Here is a 21,752-nt window from a genome sequence, read left to right on the forward strand (position 1 = left end):
CTTCTTACGTTGAATGAAATATGTTGTTTCTTGTTCAAACAACATATTTTATGTATTAATGTATATTAACATATACATTTATATATATGAAATTTGTTAGAAATATGTACGTATACATACATTTTATACATGTATATATTACATTATGTATAATAATACTTTTAAAACAGCCAAATAAAGTCTTTCTTGTGGTCAACCATATTTATTCCAATAACTTTGACAAAAAAATTTTTCCTTTTACTTTTAACTCAGGTTGCGCCCATAGTTTGCATCTACTAGCATCTGTGTGTGTTCTAAGAGCATAGGAAGGAGGAAAGAACTGTTTAAAATTCATTCGGGCAGTCCAGTACTATTAACTTTGTAAATGCAACTGCTACCAGTTAGCACATTCTGAATATAGAAATAAAAACAGTGTGGGCAAAGAAGGAGAGCCTGTGACGGTTTTTGGAGAAAATGTGATAATAGACAAATGTGAAGTAAAGAGAATTGTTGTGCTTCCGTGGCCCACGAGAGAGCTATATGTGTCCTGCAGCAAATTTATGGCTTTGAATATCTGGGATAATTTATGTCTGTATGCAAATTCACTCAAAACTTTGAAGTCTTTTTTGCATTAGCTGGAGCCATACAACTTCCATACAGATCTCAGCAGCATATGTATAGTAAGTTCATGGTCTGGATTTTTAAATATGTATAGAAAAATGTATTTGTGTAAATGCAATTCAAATCAAATTTGGAAAGTACAAGAGTAAATAGTCATGTGAAAACAAGTCATTGAAGGGTATGCAGTTAGTGTACTTGAAGAAATGGCGTTATATCACACTTCAAAGGAATCTTTAAGAATTTTTCAAAAATGAATTTCCTGCTTTCTGATTACCAGTCTGTCTTTGTCATCGCTTGAAACGAGAGACCATATTGTAAGCTTGGAAAAGATTTTAGGGCAAACATGTTGTACTCGGTCTAGCAGTATGGAACATGGTCTAAAATCTACAAATAACTGTTGTCATCTCAAAATCACATGTGTAGGCTTTAAGTTGTATTATCACTGCATTTGTCCTTCTGAACTTCTGGTGCCTATGAAAAAGAGAAAAGAACAAAACTAGTTATAATATATAGAACGAAAATGCTCAAAATAATTGAGTATTGAAAACAATCACATTTCTCTCTTTATTTTAACCTGGCATTTCTTAAGAAACAATCAAAACAAATGATTGCATTTTTATCATCTATTTTGGAATTTAAATAGAGTTGATCAATTTAATTGAAAAGTGTAAGTACAATTGTACTTATAAAAATGTAAAAAAGCAAAATGATTTTAAAGATCTTATTTTCATTTCGTATTATTAAACTCATACCAATGCTATAGTAATACTTTGTCTAGAGCAGTTAGAAAGTAATCTGTATTAAATAAACCAGTTTTCCAAATAGGTAAAGTTTGTAACTTTTATGGCTAGTTTTTTTAAAATGTTAATTGCTTTCACAGAAGCAAAATATAGTACATATCATTCTGCCTTGTGGACCGAAGTGGAAATCAGGTTAGGCTTTTCTTCATGGCATAAGAATCATTGTTCCCAACATTACATTGACTTATTGCAAAAGATAAAACCATTTTTCAACTGTTCCCCAACACCAAATGGTGTGCCCATCATATGCTTTTTGTATATAATTTTATATGATTGTTATAATTTTACTCTCTCCTTTCTCATGTTAATATTTATTATTTTTTAGTGCAGTTAATAATTGCTCCTTTACTGACAGCAAATCAAAAATCAAGTTTATGCACTTTGTTTTACATTAAATTCTAAATCATTTAGACTTTGGTGGGCAAAGGGAGAAAGATAAACATCCCTCCATACTTCTCCTATGTACTGAACTTCTGACACAAGCATATACATAGTATATTGAGCACAGGAACATAGAACATAAACAAAATTTATCTAAGTTTTTCCTATGTTCAGGATATTGAAAATCATGTTCAAACTCTAGATAAATGAGAAATTGTTTTTATTGCTACGATGAGAATCTGTCATGTTGAACCATCAACAGGAATTTGAAATTACTTTGTTTAATAGGGAAATGAGGAATCTCTTAGAGGTATGACAAAGAAAACACACAGACCAATTTTTTGTGGCATTTGACTGATCGTTGGTGTCATATACCTATTCTTGCCGATTTCAGGTGTTATAGTCTATTTCAGTCTCAAATCCTTGGGGCTTTGAGATTCCCCACCTCACACCACCATGCTAGCTAGGAAGAGTTGTTACTTGGGCAATCCTTTACCTCCATGCAAGCTAATGAATCCCCATATTCATTTAGGAATGCATTTAGCCATTCATGTGTGTGTGTGTGTGTGTGTGTGCATGCATGTCACAAACAAGGAAAGTAAGACAACTGAGCCATCAATCCCTATTTCTCTGAAAATTCACTAACGCAATGTACGTGTTAAAATACACAGGGTAGTTAATACCATACTTGCCAATAGGTGTTCTCATACACTCTGAAGAAGTTGGAAGATCTGAAGGAATGTTGGTTCCATGAACTTAGTGTCAAAAGATACTCTGTAAGAATGAGAATTAGTCCAAAGTATTGGTCCTCTTTTGCCCATTAGCTTTTTAAAATGCCTGAGAACTATTTTAACAAACCTGTGTAACTTTGTTTAATACAATAAAACTTTGTAAATTTAGGGCAATTCATGAACAACTAAGAAAAATACTGTATAGCGTTTTCTTGATGGATAAGTGCTTTTGTTATGTCGTTTATTGGGTATGTGAGTTCAAACTATATCATGGAGTGTGAAGAGGCTGAATAAGACAGTGTTTAGGAGGTTCAAGTTCCATCCCTGGTGTCACTTCCAAGACATGTGCTGCCACTTACAATCCATGTGGCCTTTTACATGGTACTTGAGATCTGTAAGCCTCATCTTCATCTGCAAAGTGGGGATAATTATCTCTATATCAGAGGGTTTTTATGAAAATCAAATGGCATAATGCATGTCTGGCACATAAAAGAGCATCAAAAATGATAGCATATGTTACTATTTTTCAACCCATAGGAGTTGATACCCTGGTGGTGATAAGGCAAGTTCAGCTGAAGTCCGTAGGTATAGAGAATCTTGATGAAACATGTTAGATTTCAATGGATGAGGCTGAGCAGTGTTTTCCCAAAATAGAAACCCATGAAGAATTTTTTGGTGATCATATCAAGGTAGTAGTACTGAGCACTGATACCTTCTGCTCAGGTGGGGCAAGTGGAGAAGGCAGTCACCATAGTCATCAACGAGCAAACTGTGTGTGGCTTTATGGATACCTTGAATCTTTCCAACTTGAAGCACAATCTCCACAAAATCCTCAGATGTGGTTGGGCAATAGGTACTTTTCTGAGCTTTCATTTAATTCCTTTATTGCTTTTAAATTTTTCATCTTTGTGCCTTTGCTCTACTATTTTTTCATTTCCATGTTGACTTTCTACAATTAAAGTGTTAGTTATTAATCTCTGCTCCATCCAGAGGTCCTGTATCATCCGTAGACTACGGACTTTTCAATTACAGAGGCAGCCTGTCACATATTACATACCCAAGAAAGGTTTGTGGAGCCAATGCTGTTATGGAGCATAAGGAGTCTAATTCTTTTTTTTTTTCATTTTTGTTTATGCACAGGATGAACTACTGGGAAGGGTAACTGGAAAACACGGATGGGAACATCACTTTCTCTTTGGTACCTTTGAATTTTTTGTCATGAATGTGTATCAAGTAGTAATCATATTATTAAAATAACCTAAGATTACAATCCATAGAAAGCAAGGAGAAAGAGGCTCTATCATATGAGATCCTAAAGTCCAACAAGAATGTAATTGGAGGAAAATATATAACTGTAAATATCTTCAATATTAAGTAGGATTAAAGATAAAGAAATGGTGTATATGTTAACCAAAAACAGCAACATATCACAGTCCCTCTCCCTAAAAAATACTTGGAAGACTGAATATCTCAAAATAATGAAATAAAAAACAAAGGAATGAGAAAGGATACATAAATCCAAAAATCTTTTCTTTTAAAAGATCAATAAAATAGAATTAAATCCTCATGAGCCCCATTAAGCAAGAAAGGAAGAAAAATATTCATTATTAAGAATGTCTCTACATTTCTTTCCTCTTCTAATTCTCTCCTCCTGCCTTGTTCCTTATACAGCTTGCTCTTTCAATACTTTCCCCATCTCTCACCTGTTCTAATATAGTCTGTCACTCTCTACTCATTGGTGGATTTCTTTAGCTTATAAAAACGCGTTAGCAACCAGAGTTAGAAAACATAGCTTTCACTCAATTCCACACACCTACCCCATTTCCTTCTCTTCACTGCCAAACATCTGTATAGAGTATTCTAATTTGGCAATATTTTTCAAACTGCAAGTCATGAGCCATTAATAGGTCATGAAATCAAATTTAGTACTTCACAACCAATATTTTAAAATATGAGATAGAGTAAATGTTGCACTTAACCTTGGATAAAAATTACTTCATGTAACATGTTTTTATCTTATCATACATAGTAAGGATACATATTGTTTTGTAAATCTTTTCTTTCAGTTATATACTGCGTTTCATAATTTTAACATGCACATCTTTTCATATTTTAACATTAAAGAGTTTAATTCTACTTAATGGCTTAAAAGTACTAATTTATCTGAATCATGAAACAATCTCCAGGTCATAGATTTGTTGATATTTTAAACTTCCTCTGTATCATAATGATATTTAGAAATATTGCAGAAATTGATTTAGTCACAAGGTTTTTCAAAAGAAATTTAGAAAATATATCTACATTTTTAACTTAAAATTTATTTTAATAGTAGCATACCTAGCAGTACTTTCTGATAATATACATTGGTAACAAGTGTTGGATAAATTGGTGGGGAGAAATATGACTCTCTGCTTTTGTGAATTTGTCTGAATGGTGAAATGTCTCTAAATAGTGGGTTTCCAACTTTTAAAAGATTGTATGAGTTTGGTGTGACTTATTTCTATTGTGAACCAGTTTTAATCTGTGCCAGTAGAACATTCACTGAAACTTGAAAATCCAGGTATTTAATCTTACACTCTGTATTATTTTTACTAATTGCTGCTTAATACAATGTCAGCTGCAGGTTGAATAACTATTGTTCTCTGCCTTAGATAGTAAAAATCTGTATCTTGCCTAAGGTGGTGATTCATTTTAAAGAACGTCCAAAGTACTTCTTTTGACTTATTCTAATTTTTTAAATCTCCTTTATTTTCCACACGGTGTCATTGGCAGGATCCCAGTTCTTGGATGGGTATGGTTCAGAAGCTTGGCCATATTTTATTCTGATGTCCACTTTAGAGTACTCCAGGAGTACTTTCATGGCTTTCAAAGTTCTTTTCCCTTCAGACTATTCTGATGATTCTTCTGAAGGAAAAGGATATCATATCTATAAAATATCCTTTGATCTACACTGGCTAGTCTACTTTATTATTTAATCAGAAACTTTCTAAAAGACTAAAGAGAAACTTCTTAAGTGCTAAAGAGAAAAAAGAATGTTATCTTCCAGTGCTTCAGTAATAATTCTGAATTCTTCTATGTCTGCGTGGTCTTTTTTTTTCCCCTTAATTGTGGTAAATGTTGCCAGTCATCAAAGAAATTAGGCTAAGTACTGTTCTTTAGTCTTAATAGAAAGCATATAAAATAAATTTTTCATTGGTACTTTTGTTGTTAGAGTAGGAAAAATAGGCTTACAACAGGCACTTGATCAATTTTCAATGGTTTTAAAAGCCTTCTCATGTTCTTGATTGGTTTTCTCCGCTCTTGCTAACTAAAAGAGCATCCTGAAAGTTAACTTTAGAGAAGGACTTTTGGCTCCCAGCCCGTATGTATTCTATTCTACCATGTTGCCAAATACAAGCAGTGATCAATCTTTAGGGTTAAGCGGGATTAGAAACCTAGTTCTGGCTTTCTTATATGGATACTAATCCCAATGGCAGGTAACATGGAAAACATCGTGGGGACCTCCCGGGCAGAAAGAGTCATAATGAACCCCGTTATCATTCGTAAGTGGAGTAGCCATCTTTCCCTTTATCAGCAGGACATAAATCAATTTAGCCTCTGCAGTTTGTTCACAGTGAGGGCAGAGGGGATGGACAGTTAGAGGCACCAGCCTTTGGTAGAGGCCATGGCTTTTATCATTTACCACCAGGTAGTAGGAGCTGCATTGCATTACAGCCTATTCTTACTAGTTATGCCCTGCCCCTTATTCTGATAGAAGTGGAAACTGAGACCCAGAGAAGTAATCCTCCTACTGAAAATTAGGCCACTTGTTAGTCGCTAATCCAGGATTAGACTCCAAATTGATGACCATTCATTTACTGAGCAGGCACTGGAGTACAGATTCAGTCCATGAAGAAGCTTATCGTCAGGTGTGAGAAAATGTCCGGTAAACCAGCAATTAAAATACTGTATATGTATAAGTGCTGACAAATGCATCAAGGTCATGTAACCCAGTGTGGCGCTGTTCAGGAAATATTTCTTGGAGAAATTTTGGGTCAGGCCTTGTGGGCAAATGATCTAGGTTTCTGAAATCTCAGTTTTCTTTGTTAAAATTCCCTTGCAGGGTTTGGAATAAGATTACAGAGAACATGTACAAAATGTCTGGCTCATAGTAGGTGCTCACGAAATGCTGACTGGTATTATTATAAATGGAACAAGACAATCTTACTACCTTTTAGGAAAGACAGACCCTGTGTTTGGGAAAGTGTAGCTCAACCTAGAACCGTGCTAGTCAAGCATTCAGCAAGCCACGAAGTTACAGGTGAGGCCAGGTTTTGGTAGTTGTAGAGTAGTACATCACAGCCAAGAGAGCACTGAAGAAAGGAACCCTTAAAAATTGGTAGGGAACGTCCCCAGGAGATGCAGTAGACCCTTTGGCACACATGGCATAAGAAACAGGGAGCCGGAAACAGCCCTGCCCTCGGAAGTGGATGATCCTGGTGGTAAAAGGAACAGGAAACAACAGATTCTCAAGCTTCTTTGGTACTTTGAACTAATGTGTTCACAAAGAACCATTTCTCCAAGTTCTGGCTAGCCACCATAGCTGGGGAATGGTCTAAATCACCAGAGCAGAGGTTCTTAACCAGAGAGTCCATGGATAGAGGGCATGCATTCGTGTTTATGTGCACTTTTTTCTGGGGAAAGCATTCAATTCTTTCATCAAATTCTCAAACTGCAAATCATCAAGCAACAAAAATGCTGAAATCCAAAGTACACAAAGTAACTCAGACTTGAATTCAAGGTCACCAGCAACTCTGGCACAAGGAATTCATACATAATTGAGGAACCCTCCAATCATTTCTCCAACAAAAATATTCATTAGACAGGAGTGCTTCCAGGGTTCTTGGCTTAAGCAGACACCTGGACAAGAGAGGTGTATTTGGCTGACTTGCACTTCTCACATTGGCAAGCCACCAGCAGCATTTTTCACATTGGTGGTGCCCCATGGAAACACCTTGCAGTATTTTACCTTGTGAAATCATTGCCAAATTCCTATCCTCTTGGCGGCAGATATGTTCATTTCTTGCCAAATGGGTTAAAGCAGAAATGGCCCTCTTATTGTGAGAGAAGATATCTCCCTTTTTAAAGAGAAATGCATAAACATTCTGAGAACGTGGGGAGTGCAAAGGGTGCAAGGCATTAAAATCTGATGCCTTCTTCTTAGAATTATGATTATCTTATTTAGCAGAGACTTTAGCGTATAGTCAGTGTTTGATTAACATGATAGTGTAAGGGCATTAGTGGTGTCAGTGTTAGGGCAGAACATCACAGGTTACTCAAAATCATGGTTTAAAAAAATTGAGGACGAAACGAATTTAACATAAACTAACTTAGTTAAAATTGTATCCCAACGTTTAGAAACACATCTGGATAACAAAAGATATCACACCAAAAATAAAAGTAACACAGTATAGTGGGTTTTTAGCTAAGCTCTCCTTTATTAAATATTGGAATAAAACCTGTACACAATCAATTAAGCAACTGTCCTCTTCATCCTCTCTCTGGTCCAGTAGACAATCTGGTTGATGAAGTGTGACATTGTGAATTATCTTGCTTTTGTCAGCTAAGCTTTTCCCACCTGTTATCACAGATGAGCCACACACCAGTATTTTCATCGGCTTGTTTGTGATGCCTCTCATATCATCATTTGAATTTGGTGAAGAAACCAGAAGATACATCAAAATTGCTTTCCATTCTGAGTGAAAGCAAAGAAGAGTAAGCTTCTTTTCTATGCAACTTAGTCCTGATACTGGTGTTTCCTGGGCCTGGGGCCCATTGCTGATTGAAGCAAGTAGCCTTACCGTATCAAAGTTGTTGGAATAGAACTTTATCATAGTTTCTGAGCTTTTTGTGCCTGCTGGAAGAATTTGATGAGGACGTAAAATAAATGATTTTCCTCTTGGCAAATCATGAAGAAATGTCCTCCGTGTCATGTTGTAACGCAAGTTGTTTAACATGCCCCCTTGATGTATGCCATGTCACCAAGGTGGAAGGGTCTTTGTTAATGACCCTTGCATTTAAAGATTACTCACACTTTGATTAATTACAAAACTAGCAAGGAAGCAATGCAAAGGATAATCCCAAGCTCCCAGTAAAAGTGAACAGAGGGGCTCAACTAGCCTCCCTTTGTTCCTGAGAGAGTAGCACATAAGGCTCCTGGTTGATCTAAGCAGCCTCCAAAGAATAAGGACCTACCGGGTCAAATGAACCAGGAACTCACAGCTCACCATCCTTTTTTTCATCAGGCCAGGGAAGAGCCAACATCTCACTAAACAGACCTCCTCATTACCATATAAGAAAATTCTTGCCAAGACAAAGTTACTTTCTTGCATCAGTGATAGTCCATGCCTGCCCTTAACCTATTACCAACCAACCACCCCTCATCTTTTTTCAATTGTTAGTAAACTCATGATTCACTCTAATGCCCTCACATGTTTTACTCACTGGGTTTCACCTGATTGGTAAAGGACAGGAATATTCATGTATGGTAGTTCCAGTTGGTAGATGGCTTTTCTCTTGTAGATGTTTTTGTTGATTTCACAATTCATTTGTTTCTCATCAAGAGCCAAGAGCACCAGTTATGGTTGTTAGAGGAAATGCAGGATGCCCAGTTAAATTTGAATTTCAGGTAAACAACAAATAATAAGTAAAAGTGTGTCCTGAATGTTATTTATTTTTTATCTAATTTAAATTTAACTGGGTGTCCTGTATTTTTATTTGCTAAATCTGGCAAGCGTAAAGTGGTTCTTCTGCAAATCAGGTAACTTGCTCCACAGAATTCAGGGATTGACGATACTCTTAAGGCATATTTTCTATGCTCATCTCCTTACAATAGATAGCAAAGCTTAGGAAATAGGGACAATGTAAGAAGAAAAAACATTAGATGAATATAAATAGGATAGTGAAAACCCATTGAGTTATCTACGAAAGTTGCGAAATTTTTAGCCTGTCAAAAGAGAGTGATATAAACAAGATTCCAACAAATACCCAAAGCTTAGCTTCAGCCATTCTTCAAAAGACGTTAAAATGTTCACTTTAATCCAGCTTCTTGATTTGGAATTGTAGGGGAGGAAGACAATTCTTCTACCCTCTAGGTCCCTCTGGCTGGGCTATGAATTAAATTGACATGAGACAGAATAACAGGCGAAAATCAAACAAAGCTTTATAACGTGTATACATGGGAGAAACTTGGGAAAACTGAGCAACTTGGCCATCTGGCCAAAGCTGCCACCTTAAATATCATCCTCAGCTAAAGGCAAAGGAGGATGTTGGGGTTAGTGGCTTGGGAGTTCAGAGGAGAGGAAGACAATTTACATGGAGATGGAAATGCAAGTGTTAAACAAGTTTTACTGGGCCCAAAATGGGCTTGTTGGCGCCTTTCTATCACATCTATTTTACATTATACTCTTATCATTCTAGCTGCTAACTGGAGCAGGCCTTCTAGGTTAAATTCTTTTAGGCAGTTTTGGGAATGTTCTTCCTGAGTGTTCTGAGCCTTTCTTGTCTTCAGCTCAAAATAATCTGCATACGAGTGGTGCATCTTGGGGCCACCTGCCCTGAACCCCATCAGCATTCTTAGCCAAACTCTCCCACTTATCTTCACTCTACATCCTTCTGGCTTTTGATACTTTTCCTTTGGGCTCATCCTTCTCTTTGCTTTTGCAATAGGCCAGAAATATATTAAATAAAATAATTGTACTTATAACCATAGAACAGCTAGTGTAGTTTATCAGTATTTTTTTGAGAAGAGAGGTGGAAACACTTATACTTTTATACTATTTTTTCATTAAATGTGCTCAGAGGCTCCTGGGCAGTGGTTATGTCTAACACAAATATGGAATACATAAATAGTAATACATTAATTAAGAATAACAGATATTCAAAATCACAAGAGGTTTATTGGAGTTTTAAAATAAAGTGGTTCTTAATTAAATTTGACAATAGAAAGGGCACATGGTTATGGGGAAAGAGGAATCCCAAGCTGAGAAGTTGGCCAAGTGGTGAATGCATGGACTATATTAATAAATGAAAAAAAAAGATGAATCAGTGTTAGACAAGGAGAGAATATTGGCTTGGAAATGCAATTGAACTTATCGAAGCCTCTGGGTGAGATTCTCTGGAGTGGTACGTAATTGGGTGGCTCCCTGCCTACTGGCCATGTAGTTGAGTAATCAAGGGGCCAGCACCTGACCAAGATGGGCCAAAAAAATTGCTCACTCCTTGGAACATTAAATTTGAACTGCGAGACAAAGAGGGAAGTTGCTGGACTTAAACCTGGTAACAGTGGTGCTCTTGAGAAAAGATACAGGTGTTTCTGCAGCTGTAACCCTAGAAACTGTCCTAATTCGTGCATTTCCTCAATTTTGGATTTCAGCTCCATCTTAGATTGCATGAACTAGTTTAGTATTTTTCCAACAGATGTCTTTGTGCTTAAGTTAGCTAGAATTGGCTTTTGGGTTGCTTGCAAGCAAAAAAGTTGTATGACGTTTTGAGGTCAATTTTATCTCTCATTTTGATTCTCACTCAATCAAATATGCCAGATATTTTGTTAGTCAGGAGAGAAAGAGTGGTGAATGAGATGAACATGATTCCTGCTTCATGGATCTTTCATTCTAGGAGAGAAAACAGACACTGATAAGGTAATTAAAGTATTGAAATGGAAGGGTTTTATTCATACATTGAACAAATATTTATTGAGCACCTATTATATATAAGGCACTGTTTGTTCTAGACCCCTGGAACATCAGTGAAGAAAACAAAGATACCTGCCCTTGTATCTTTTAGCAGGGGGTAAAAACAATAAGTAATAAACATAGAAATACAGAAATAGATAATATGGATTTAGAAGGTGGTAAATGCTATGGGAAAAGAAATTAGAAAGTAGACCAGAAGAAACAGTATATCAGCAGGCCTAGAGGCCAGAGGGAAATGGCAGATTGGAGAAACTGAAAGATTATTAAAGCTGAAATACTGACAAGAAGGCCAGTGGCTCAAAATGAAGATGAAGAGCTTAGCCAAAGTAGATTGTTAAGGACTTTCTAAGCCATTTTGAGGATTTTGAACTTTATCCTAAGGCAATCCAAAGCTACTTAAGAGTTTCAAGCTATAGACTGACATGATCAGATTTGCATGTTAAATTTATCGTTCTGCCTGCAACCTGGAAGACACATTGAAAGCAAACTGTAGTGGATGGGAGAGAGTAATTAGGAGGCTCTTGTCATAGTCCAAGTGAGAAATGGTGATGCCCTTGACTAGCATGTGTTTCATCAATTGGAAAACAGTAGTTGCGTTAAAATGGCTGTTACCAAAGATTAGAGTTTCAGCTTCTCATATTTAGGCTTAATTAATGCCTGTCCAGACTTATCTTTTGTTCTCTGGGCTTTGATGCTATGAAAATTCAGTTTGAAATGTTGATCATTTTTTCATTGGCTTCATATCTACCAAGTTTAATTATGCTTCATCTTTAGGAACAAAAATATACTAAGTGGATATTTAAGAAGCTATGGCAGCCATAGGACAGGCATTCATTCTACTCACTTGTATCTGTACCTAACTAGTCACATATTATCCTCAAATTCTGAAAGAACCAATGCAGGATACAAGCAAAACAAGTATGTACAACTTCTTTATTAGCAGGGCCTTCTCCCTAAATTCTTGTATTCTTTCTTCCCTAGTGAAATAGTCAGATGATGCAGGAGAAAACCACATGCTCCCTTTACCATTCCACTATTAGGTCTAGATCAAGGTATACTTTATACTGGTAAACTGTGAGTCATTTGGCCCTCATAATTTGTTATGACATCTTGTTATGCTCACAAAACAGTTTTTTAAGGCAGTGAAACTGGACAGGTGTTATGTTTGGTTGCTGCACAAGCAATTTAGCACTTACCCAGTTTCATGGGTATATGTTAAAGTTATGCCACCATGTAATTACTTAAATTTTTAATCTCCAGCTTAGATACTAATCCCACCCTAAGTGGTCAGTTCCTTCTTTCCTTTGACTTGGGTCTGGCTCAGGTTCTTTCAGTCCCAAAATGTAGACAGAAATTACATCCTACTTTTAACTCCATTATTTCAAGTCTTGCCAGTACCAAATGGAATAACAAAAGGAAAAAGAGATTTTTCAATTCCCTTATCATCCCTCCAAAAATTTTCCCTCTCATTCTTGAGGAAGTGAGAAAGGAAGAGAAGAACACCAAGTACGACCTTTCGCCGTGTTGAAACATGGTTGTTCTCTGTGGCCCAATTGAGTGTCTTTGATTCTTGAGAAATCCGCCTTTCCTAAGAAAGCTGGGGGAGGAGGGCTGGGAAATGGAGCTGAAGGACATGGTTTTTAACTGTTCCCATCGCAATAGCTTATTATAAAAATGTACTTTTTAAACATGGGTTTCCATCTTGTATTACTTTGTGTCTTGGAGTCTCTCCCTCATGAATTACTTTGCATCTGGTTTGAAGTGAACCATTTTAAAATTTATATCCTGTCCTACTTTTATTTCAAGAACTTTACTTAAAATATCGTTTTTCTCTTCGCCCTGCTCAGATATACATGAACATTTTATGCATTTCACACTCTTTAAGATGGAGAAAATAATATGCTAATCTGAAGTGTGGTAAAATCAGAGTCAGAACAGAGATTTTATTTTCAAAAGAGTGGACAATGCAATATTTTCTTATCGCCATCAGTTATCTCCATTGTTAATATGTCATGCAAAAGACATGGATTAGTAAAACAGGGCAGTAGAACATGAATTTGGGAGTATTTCAATTCAGTGGAGCCCAGCACAGTGGATGTTTGCTCCTTGAGGGCAGGTAACATGTTCATTCCCTTTTGTATCTCCTATTCCACCCAAAGGGGTCAAGCATATACACACCAGTTACTCAACATGTGCTTAGATAAGTGGGAGAAATTGAAATTAATGATAAATATTTATGAGACATCTAATACTGTACTTAATTTTACTAGAACTCACACCAGGATGGCCAACAAGATTTTGACTAGGGTTATGTGAGTCTCTAGCACTGGTGTGTGGACACCCTCAAGTAAGGAAAAGTCCAGGGAGAGAGCCACTGGAGAGCAGAATAAAAATTACTCAAGTGGTCTTCTAGTTTGAGTGTGTATCAGAACCACCTGGAGGGATTCATAAAGCTCAGAGTGCTGGCCCTACCCCTGGGAGTTTCTGATTTGGTAGATTTGGAGTGGGCCCTGAGAATTTGCATTTCTAACAATTTCCCTCCCAGGTGATGCTGATGCTGCTAATCCAAGTATCCTACTTTGAGAACTTCTGAATTAGGGCTTGGAGAGCAGGCCCAGCTAAGGGGATCTGGGCAGGCTGCTTGCTCTGTGATCTGCACAGAGAAGGGGTGATTTCAGAGATTTCTGAGAACAGTACCTGATAGTGTAACTAAGTGGACATCAGTATCGTTTAAGGGTCTTTCTTCTTCCTGATCAACAGGGACTGATGGCTACATTCTGGCAGGAAAAGGAGCGAATGGCTTCTAAAACTCAAATAAGAGTTAAAATCAGCTGACATAAATGAGACGGAAGATGGAATGCATGGAATTGACTTAGTAATAATACTTCCAGCTAAGTTAACCTAATATAGCAATGGAAGACCATGTACATATGTCTAAGCTAATTTATATATAGCTTATTCCTGAAAATATCCTTACACTGCAAGGAAAGTTTATGCCCTTTAGCTGGCTGTGCATATGTCAAAGTCAATGGGGAAGGTGGAGAAAGGGCAGCCCAAGGAGAGGGGGAAAGTCCATTCATTCTAGAGAAAGGATTTAGGAGAAAGGATGCCCACTCCCCACCCCTCACCCTTCCCACTCAGTCAGTGCTATCTCTCAGGTAAATACCCTCAGGAAGTTTCAAAATAGTGGCAACATCTTCAGCAATGAAGTATCATGGGGACACATTGCACCTTTTTGCAATATTGAAATGGAAACTACTTAAAATTTAGAACTGATTTCATGCACTTTGTTGTGCTCAGCTAATTAGGTTTCTTGCATTTTAAAACTTGAGTATGATTTTTTTTTCATACTTATCTGTGTTTCTTCTGGATGAATTTTATATAAGGGAGTAATCACTTAGGACTTTGGGGGACATTGGCATTTATTTTCGTTACAGAATTTCATGGACTCGGGTGGATTTTCTCAATTTGCCAACAAAAAAGAATAGAGGTATTACATTAAAATGTGTCTCAATTGTCTACATTGAGCTGTGTCTCAAACAGTTGATACATTTTGGTAACCAAATGGTCAAATGCTGGTATGTAATTTAATTTCACTTTTGTTAATATGAAAATATTTTTAAAAACTGCTTAGTGATCCTTTCAAGGAAAAGCTCAGCTCATGTATAAAAAGCCCCATAAAAATGACTCCAGAGACCTTGGCTACACAGTCAGCGGTCAAATATTTCAATGCTTCGTTGCTCCCGCTCCTGTTACAGGTACATGTGACAGCGCTGCAGCTATGAGTGGAATTTTAAAGAGGAAGTTTGAAGAAATTGACGGCTCCTCACCCTGCTCCTCTGTGCGGGAATCAGATGATGAAGTTTCCAGCAGTGAAAGTGCTGACAGTGGGGACAGTGTCAATCCATCCACTTCTAATCATTTTCCCCGTGAGTACGGAAACCATACCTGAAGCTGATTCTCTGGTTCTACAGTGAAAATAATTGTCTCATCTTGGTCATTTTTTTTAACCTTTATTGCTATTTTTTTTTAATAACTGATTTAAAAACAAAATATGATTAGGTAAAAATGAAATGGTTTTGAAGCAACTCAGTGGGTTCCCTTGCTTAGATCACTTTGGGCAGTGGATTATTTTGATCATGTTAACCAACTGATTCAATGAAAAAATGACATTTTATTATTTATTATTATTCCTTTTCCAAGGAAGCACCCTACTCTGGGAATAGATGAGGGAAGACAAGGCCAGGTATAAAAAATGTATCCTATTGTTGAAACAATATTCTGGGAGCAAAAATAAAAGGGTGTATTTGGGAGAGGAAGCTCTACGTAATGATAAGAAAGCGCCCAGCCAGCTGCACATTAAGAAGAGATGCAAAGCAGCAGAGCTCTCCCAGTGAGCACGTCAGTGCAGTGTATACCTCCTCCCTTCTCATCCCTTTATTCTCTCATCCCCAAGGATGATATTTAAAGCCCACAAAGAAGAAAAAACCAGACGTATGCTTTCTCTTTGAGTCCTTTTTCTGCCACACTATAACATCAGCCCTTTCCTGTCAGGCAGGGAGTGGTGAGATTTGAAGGACTGGTGAGAAAAATACGTAAGATAATACATCCTACAAGCCAAAGGACACCGACTAGTAACAGCTACATAATCTTCTTGAATTTATGTTTCCAACAGGAAGATTTTAATATATCATGATATCATGATAGATAGATATCAAGTCGTAGTTTTTCCATTTTTCCAGTAAGTAGCTGATTTTATTAATATATGATTCCATAACATAGAATTTATTTTGGAAATGTGATAACCCAGAAAAGCAAAATAATTAACCATATCTTTAAGAGGTAATAAGGAACTCAACAAAACTGTTGAAAATGAAAGAAATATGTTAAAATCAACAGCATTCCTTTAAGCAAGTAAAACTAATAGGAAATACAATGAAGAGGCAATTACAAATATTATAGCAGAAAAAAAATCATCAGATCTTCAGGGACAAGGTCATTGTGTGATGATGATCTTCAATTACATTTACATATATCATGATATGAAATGAGCTTGTGCTTTTGATTCAAAAGAAGAGAAATGTTTACCTATTTGGTCTTAATAGTGATAACAACAACAGCATCATTATCATGTAACGGAGTTTCCTGAGGATCAAACAGAGCAAGTGAGATAATACACATGAAAGAACTTTGTAAAATGTCAAGTTCTAAGCACGTTATATTTAAAATTATGATCAGAGCTAACGTTTATTGGAAACAGGCTATGCTCCAATAGCTTTATATATGTTATCCCTACTCTTTACAGCAATCCTGAAAGTGCTACTACCTTCAGATTACAGAGGAAATAACTGAGGCTCAGATAAGTTAAGCATCTTGCCCAAGATCACACAGGATTTGAGCCTAGATATATATATATGTGTCCCACTCCAATAGCTTCACCTTTTCCATGATTTCATTCTGACCCTTAGTTATTGGACATATCTGTTTTTTTTTTTTTTTTTTTTGAGGAAGATTAGCCCTGAGCTAACTACTGCCAATCCTCCTCTTTTTGCTGAGGAAGACTGGCCCTGAGCTAACATCCATGCCCATCTTCCTCTACTTGATACGTGGGACGCCTACCACAGCATGGCTTTTTGCTAAGTGGTGCCACGTCCGCACCCAGGATCCAAACCAGCGAACCCCGGGCCGCCAAGAAGCGGAATGTGGGAACTTAACTGCTCGGCCACCTGGCCAGCCCTGGACATATCTTTAAAACGTTATTTATTGTGAGTTATAAAAGAAAACTTGAGGGGCCAGCCCGGTGACGCAGCAGTTAAGTTCGCACGTTCTGCTTTGGTGGCCCAGGGTTCGCCGGTTCGGATCCCAGGTGCAGACATGACACCGCTTGGCAAAAAGCCATGCTGTGGTAGGCATCCCATGTATAAAGTAGAGGAAGATGGGCATGGATGTTAGCTCAGGGCTAGTCTTCCTCAGCAAAAAGGGGAAGATTGGCAGTGGTTAGCTCAGGGCTAATCTTCCTCAAAAAAATAAACAAAGAAAAAAACTTGAATTAGTGAAGAGACAAGTTATGTTTCTGGATATAAAGATTAAGCTATTAAAGCTTTCCACATTAATTTATAAGTATAAGGGTATCATCTCAATAAAATGCTCAACTGGATTTCCTTGGAAGGTGATAGAATGATAAAGATCTATTTGGAAAAATAAGCTGATGATGATAAAGGGATATTTTTTAAAAGAAGCTATAAATGTTGAAAAGCCATTCCAGATATCAAATCATAAAAAATGATATAATTTAACTTTTTTGGTTCTGTACTAGATCTAGTAAAGTATAAAAAATCTCAACATGTTGTATATTAGAATTAATATGTATAATAGTAGAGCATATGGGACAATGGAAATGGGAGGAGAATTTAATGAATGGTTGGGGTATTAGCAAGTTTGAAAAGGAAGTAATTTAGATCCACATCTCCCAACATATGCTAAAATGCATTCCAGATGGATTAAACAGATAAATATCTATGTTTTTAAATCAAATCATGGGGGAACTTTCATATTTGTCAGACATTTGGTAGGACCATTATCTGAGCTTTGAAGTAACAGAAAAAAGTCACATTGCAAAATACTTAACATATTTAATAATATTAAAATATTAAACTTATCTGCTACCAAAAAAAACCCAAAGCTCAAAGTAAAAGTAAAACAATCTATATTGGGAAAAAATATTTACAATTAGTATGGTATAGGGTTATTTTCCAGATAGAGTATAAAAAACACACATAGGGGCTGGCCCAGTGGCGCAGTGGTTAAGGTCGCACGTTCAGCTTCTCGGCGGCCCGGGGTTTGCCAGTTCGGATTCTGGGTGCGGACATGGCATTGCTTGGCACGCCATGCTGTGGTAGGCATCCTACATATAAAGTAGAGGAAGATGGGCACGGATGTTAGCTCAGGGCCAGGCTTCCTCAGCAAAAAGAGGAGGACTGGCAGTAGTTAGCTCAGGGCTAATCTTCCTCCAAAAACAAAAAAAAAACCACACACGTAAATTTTTGAGATAAATACTAAGACACACAACCCTAGAGATAATCTACATAATAGGAAATATGATTAACAAATATTTCAAAGTATTTAAGAACAATAGTAATAGTAATGCAGATTAAACAATACTTATGAGATTTCGTTAGTATGAAATCATAGAAGTTTCATCTCCATGAAATTAGTGCTCCTTCCTCCAATAAAAAATACGAATACCTAAGTGGTGGTGAAGGTCACAGTGCAAATCTTAGGTACCTACATTGCTATCAATGGCAGTCAAATTTAGAAAATACTTTAGAAATATAAGAGCCATGATAATATTCCTATTTGTAAGTCTGTACTTCAGAGAATTTATCTGAAGGGGGAAACATCAAAAACAATGGGGAAACTGTGTAAATAAAAATGCTGGTGCTTGACGGTAGTGCCAAAAACAGGGCTTGGGGCAGACAAGAGGAAGGTAACATTTCTAAGCGGGGAAATGATCCGTTAAGTTATGGTAACTTACGCAATTAATTTATTTTCTTGATAGTTATGAAGACTTTATGGCAATATGTAAAGTGCTTATGAGATCATGTTAAGAAAAGCAGAACACAAAATTTTACCTGTACTGTCAGGGAAAGTCTAGAATGCATGAGGGCGAAGAATGGTCAAGTGCCCTAAAAACTGAAAATGATTTCATTTGTTGAGGTATTAGAATGAAGGATGAGCATTCATATTTATTAATTTTTATTTATTTTTATTTTTGTTAGTACTATATGTATCCTACAACAAATAAATTTTAAATTTAAACTAAAATAACTATTGTTTAGATTGTGCTTATATATGCAAACAGCAGATTGAATGGCATGACCAGCTAAACTATGCAATATTTCAGCGAACTAAGACTTTTCTATGAGTTATGTCCAACAGAAATTATTTTTCCCATTGAAGAAAATAGACATATTGTATGATGTTGAGAAGTTATTGGAATGTTTCAGCTCATCTTTTATCATCAGTGGTAATTGACAATGGTTAGTTTATTAAATCAATGATTTAAGTTTGTATTAAATGAAATCTGGCAGAGATTTTTGATGATTTTTAAAGATAATTAAATGATTGATTTAATAAAAAGTGCCCTTTTTATTTAATAGTCTGCTTAGCTCACCATATTCACGTTAGGGAAAGGGAGAAAAAGTGGGAGGAAAAAATAAGGAATCAAAAGACAAAAATTCTACCTAGAATATTTACTGTATACAAGATCTGAGCATGTTAACCAATGTGAGAGGAATAGTTGAAAGGGTTTCTTGATTCCAGAAATGTTTTTCAGATTATTTGCTAGTCCAAAAATTGACACACAAATTTTTAGAAAATGTTTTATTGATTTTTCTATCTAGATTAAAGTATGTACTTCTCTACCATGGTATTATCTGCATGTGAATCTATGGACTTAAACTTTTGGCAGTGTTATTATTGATTAATCTTATTTCTTTAATATGTTTTTCTGCTTTCAAAAATAAAAATTACTGCCTATCTTAGAGTGAAGAAGGATTTTCGATGACTGTCAAATTTGTGTAACATTAGGAAACCAAATTTCGTTTTACATTGAGATTTTTTAAAATATGGCTATTTAAATCTCACTCATCATGAGCTCATCTTTCAAATTTAAAATACCCCATATACTCAGTGCTTTATGAGCACTAACATATTGTGTAACATAACATTTTGTTATCATTACAAATATAGAAATTGATAAGATTTTTTGGTACATGTCAGCAGCGATGGTAGTAGAAAATTCCACGCTATTCTAAGGTTTATGTAAAAATATTCCATTTGTAGCACATCACATTATGAAATGAAAAGCTTCAAAATATAGATCAGTAAAGGCATTATGCCTTTTTTCTTGGACTTCTGAGTTTTGCTAGGCAGCTAGCATGCTTACCAGCAATCCACCAAGGTCATATCTTGTACTTACTTTGAGATAGAAGCAGCTGGATTCTGTGTTGCTGTGGAATGCTTTGTTTTATCAAATCCCTGTGGCTCTATAGCCAATGAGCCTGTACTTGAGCACTGTCAAAAGGAAAGCTACAGAGAAGCTAGAGAGGAATGATTTTTTTCGGCCCTCTCAAGGTTCTTGGCACTTCACACGAGTAATGAGAAGCTGCGTGATGAAACATCCTCCCAGAAGGAACACATTATTTTTCTTGAAACAGAGTGTTTCCACAAATAAATATACAGCATTTAGGAAGTGAAAATATCAAGAGGTAAAAGCATAGATACTTGAAATTGCACGTGAAAGCAGGTAGTGGATGTCTTACATAGGGATGAGATTTTCTAATTTACAAAACACTTTCATATTCTTGAGTTCATTTGATATCCAAAATTGTTATGTGATTAGGAGCCATTATTGTACCCATTTTATAAAAGTAGAGATTAATATTCAGAGGTGTATTCACAATTTACCCAAGAGCTGAGGTTAAGATCTATGGTCCCTCCCTCCTTTCTCCTTTCTCCCTTCATTCCCTTTTCTCTCTGAATACACAGGGGCATAAATATGCTACCGTGTGCACCCAAATCAGAGCCTTTCTCCAGTGTCAGTTCCCTCCCACTGACTGCACATTTCATAATGGGATTAGAGATGAAGAATCAATAGAAAACAGATTTTGACATGAAACTTTGTACTGGAAGTATAATTCAATATATCTATTCTCTTTAACAAGCAGTTAAAATATGTTGAGGATTTAGATTCAGTTTCAACAAATTTAGTGTATCTTATGTTACAGACTCTGTGGTAGGTGCTTTCAGACATGTCAAAATGACAGACTACAAGTACTAAATACAACTTGGAGATACAGTGACAGATCGTTTACCCAGCATTGTGGTATTAATGTGAGAACTTACTATAGCAAAGATAAATGTAACAGGCTACCTCTGAATCCATGATTTTTTAAACAACAGAGGAGTCTTCAGGCAGAAACTGAACATGGAAATTTCAGGGGAAGTCTTTGATTGAGCAAAGGTGGGATCACATGACCCTCAAACGCTCTTTTCTACTCTGTGATAATACAATTCTAAGAACAAGGATCAAAATAGCATCTTAAGTCAGAGGCCAAGGCCAAGGCCAAGTAGGAGAAGATAAGTAGCGTAGGTCAAAACACTTCTGAAAAGCTATTATAAAAGCTACTATTATTATTAAATTAAGAGATCCCCAGCCTCTCTGCATCCCCAAATGTTGGAAAAGAACCAATTAGCCCAGGCTTGTTGGATCAAACCTGGAACCAGTTGTAGATCTACTATATTAGGTCATGTTTGTACTGAACACGAACACCAGACAGGGACCAGTTGAATCATTAGGTGGTAAGTTTAGTTTGTTGGAGATATGGGAACTATGAGTGAAGGAAGATAGATATGAGCTAGTGGTCCACTTAGAAAATACTCACTTGATTGTACTGTAAAGCCCATTAACTGATACAATGGAATTGTTTCCAGAGCATTTCATCTGA

The 21,752-nt window shown here is 36.4% G+C and overlaps 1 protein-coding gene across 5 annotated transcripts in view; it reads left to right on the forward strand.

Annotated features, from left to right (window-relative positions):
- The window catches only part of CSRNP3 (cysteine and serine rich nuclear protein 3), a 193,223-nt gene that overhangs the window by 100,162 nt on the left and 71,309 nt on the right, over window positions 1–21,752 (forward strand). For all 5 annotated transcript variants that reach the window (XM_070508033.1, XM_070508034.1, XM_070508035.1 and 2 more), the window contains one exon: window positions 15,003–15,173. In XM_070508033.1, coding sequence (XP_070364134.1) covers window positions 15,003–15,173 — 171 coding nt within the window. The remainder of the gene's footprint in view (window positions 1–15,002; window positions 15,174–21,752) is intronic.

Source organism: Equus asinus, chromosome 4 (assembly GCF_041296235.1).
Source record: "Equus asinus isolate D_3611 breed Donkey chromosome 4, EquAss-T2T_v2, whole genome shotgun sequence".
Classification (NCBI taxonomy): domain Eukaryota; kingdom Metazoa; phylum Chordata; class Mammalia; order Perissodactyla; family Equidae; genus Equus; species Equus asinus.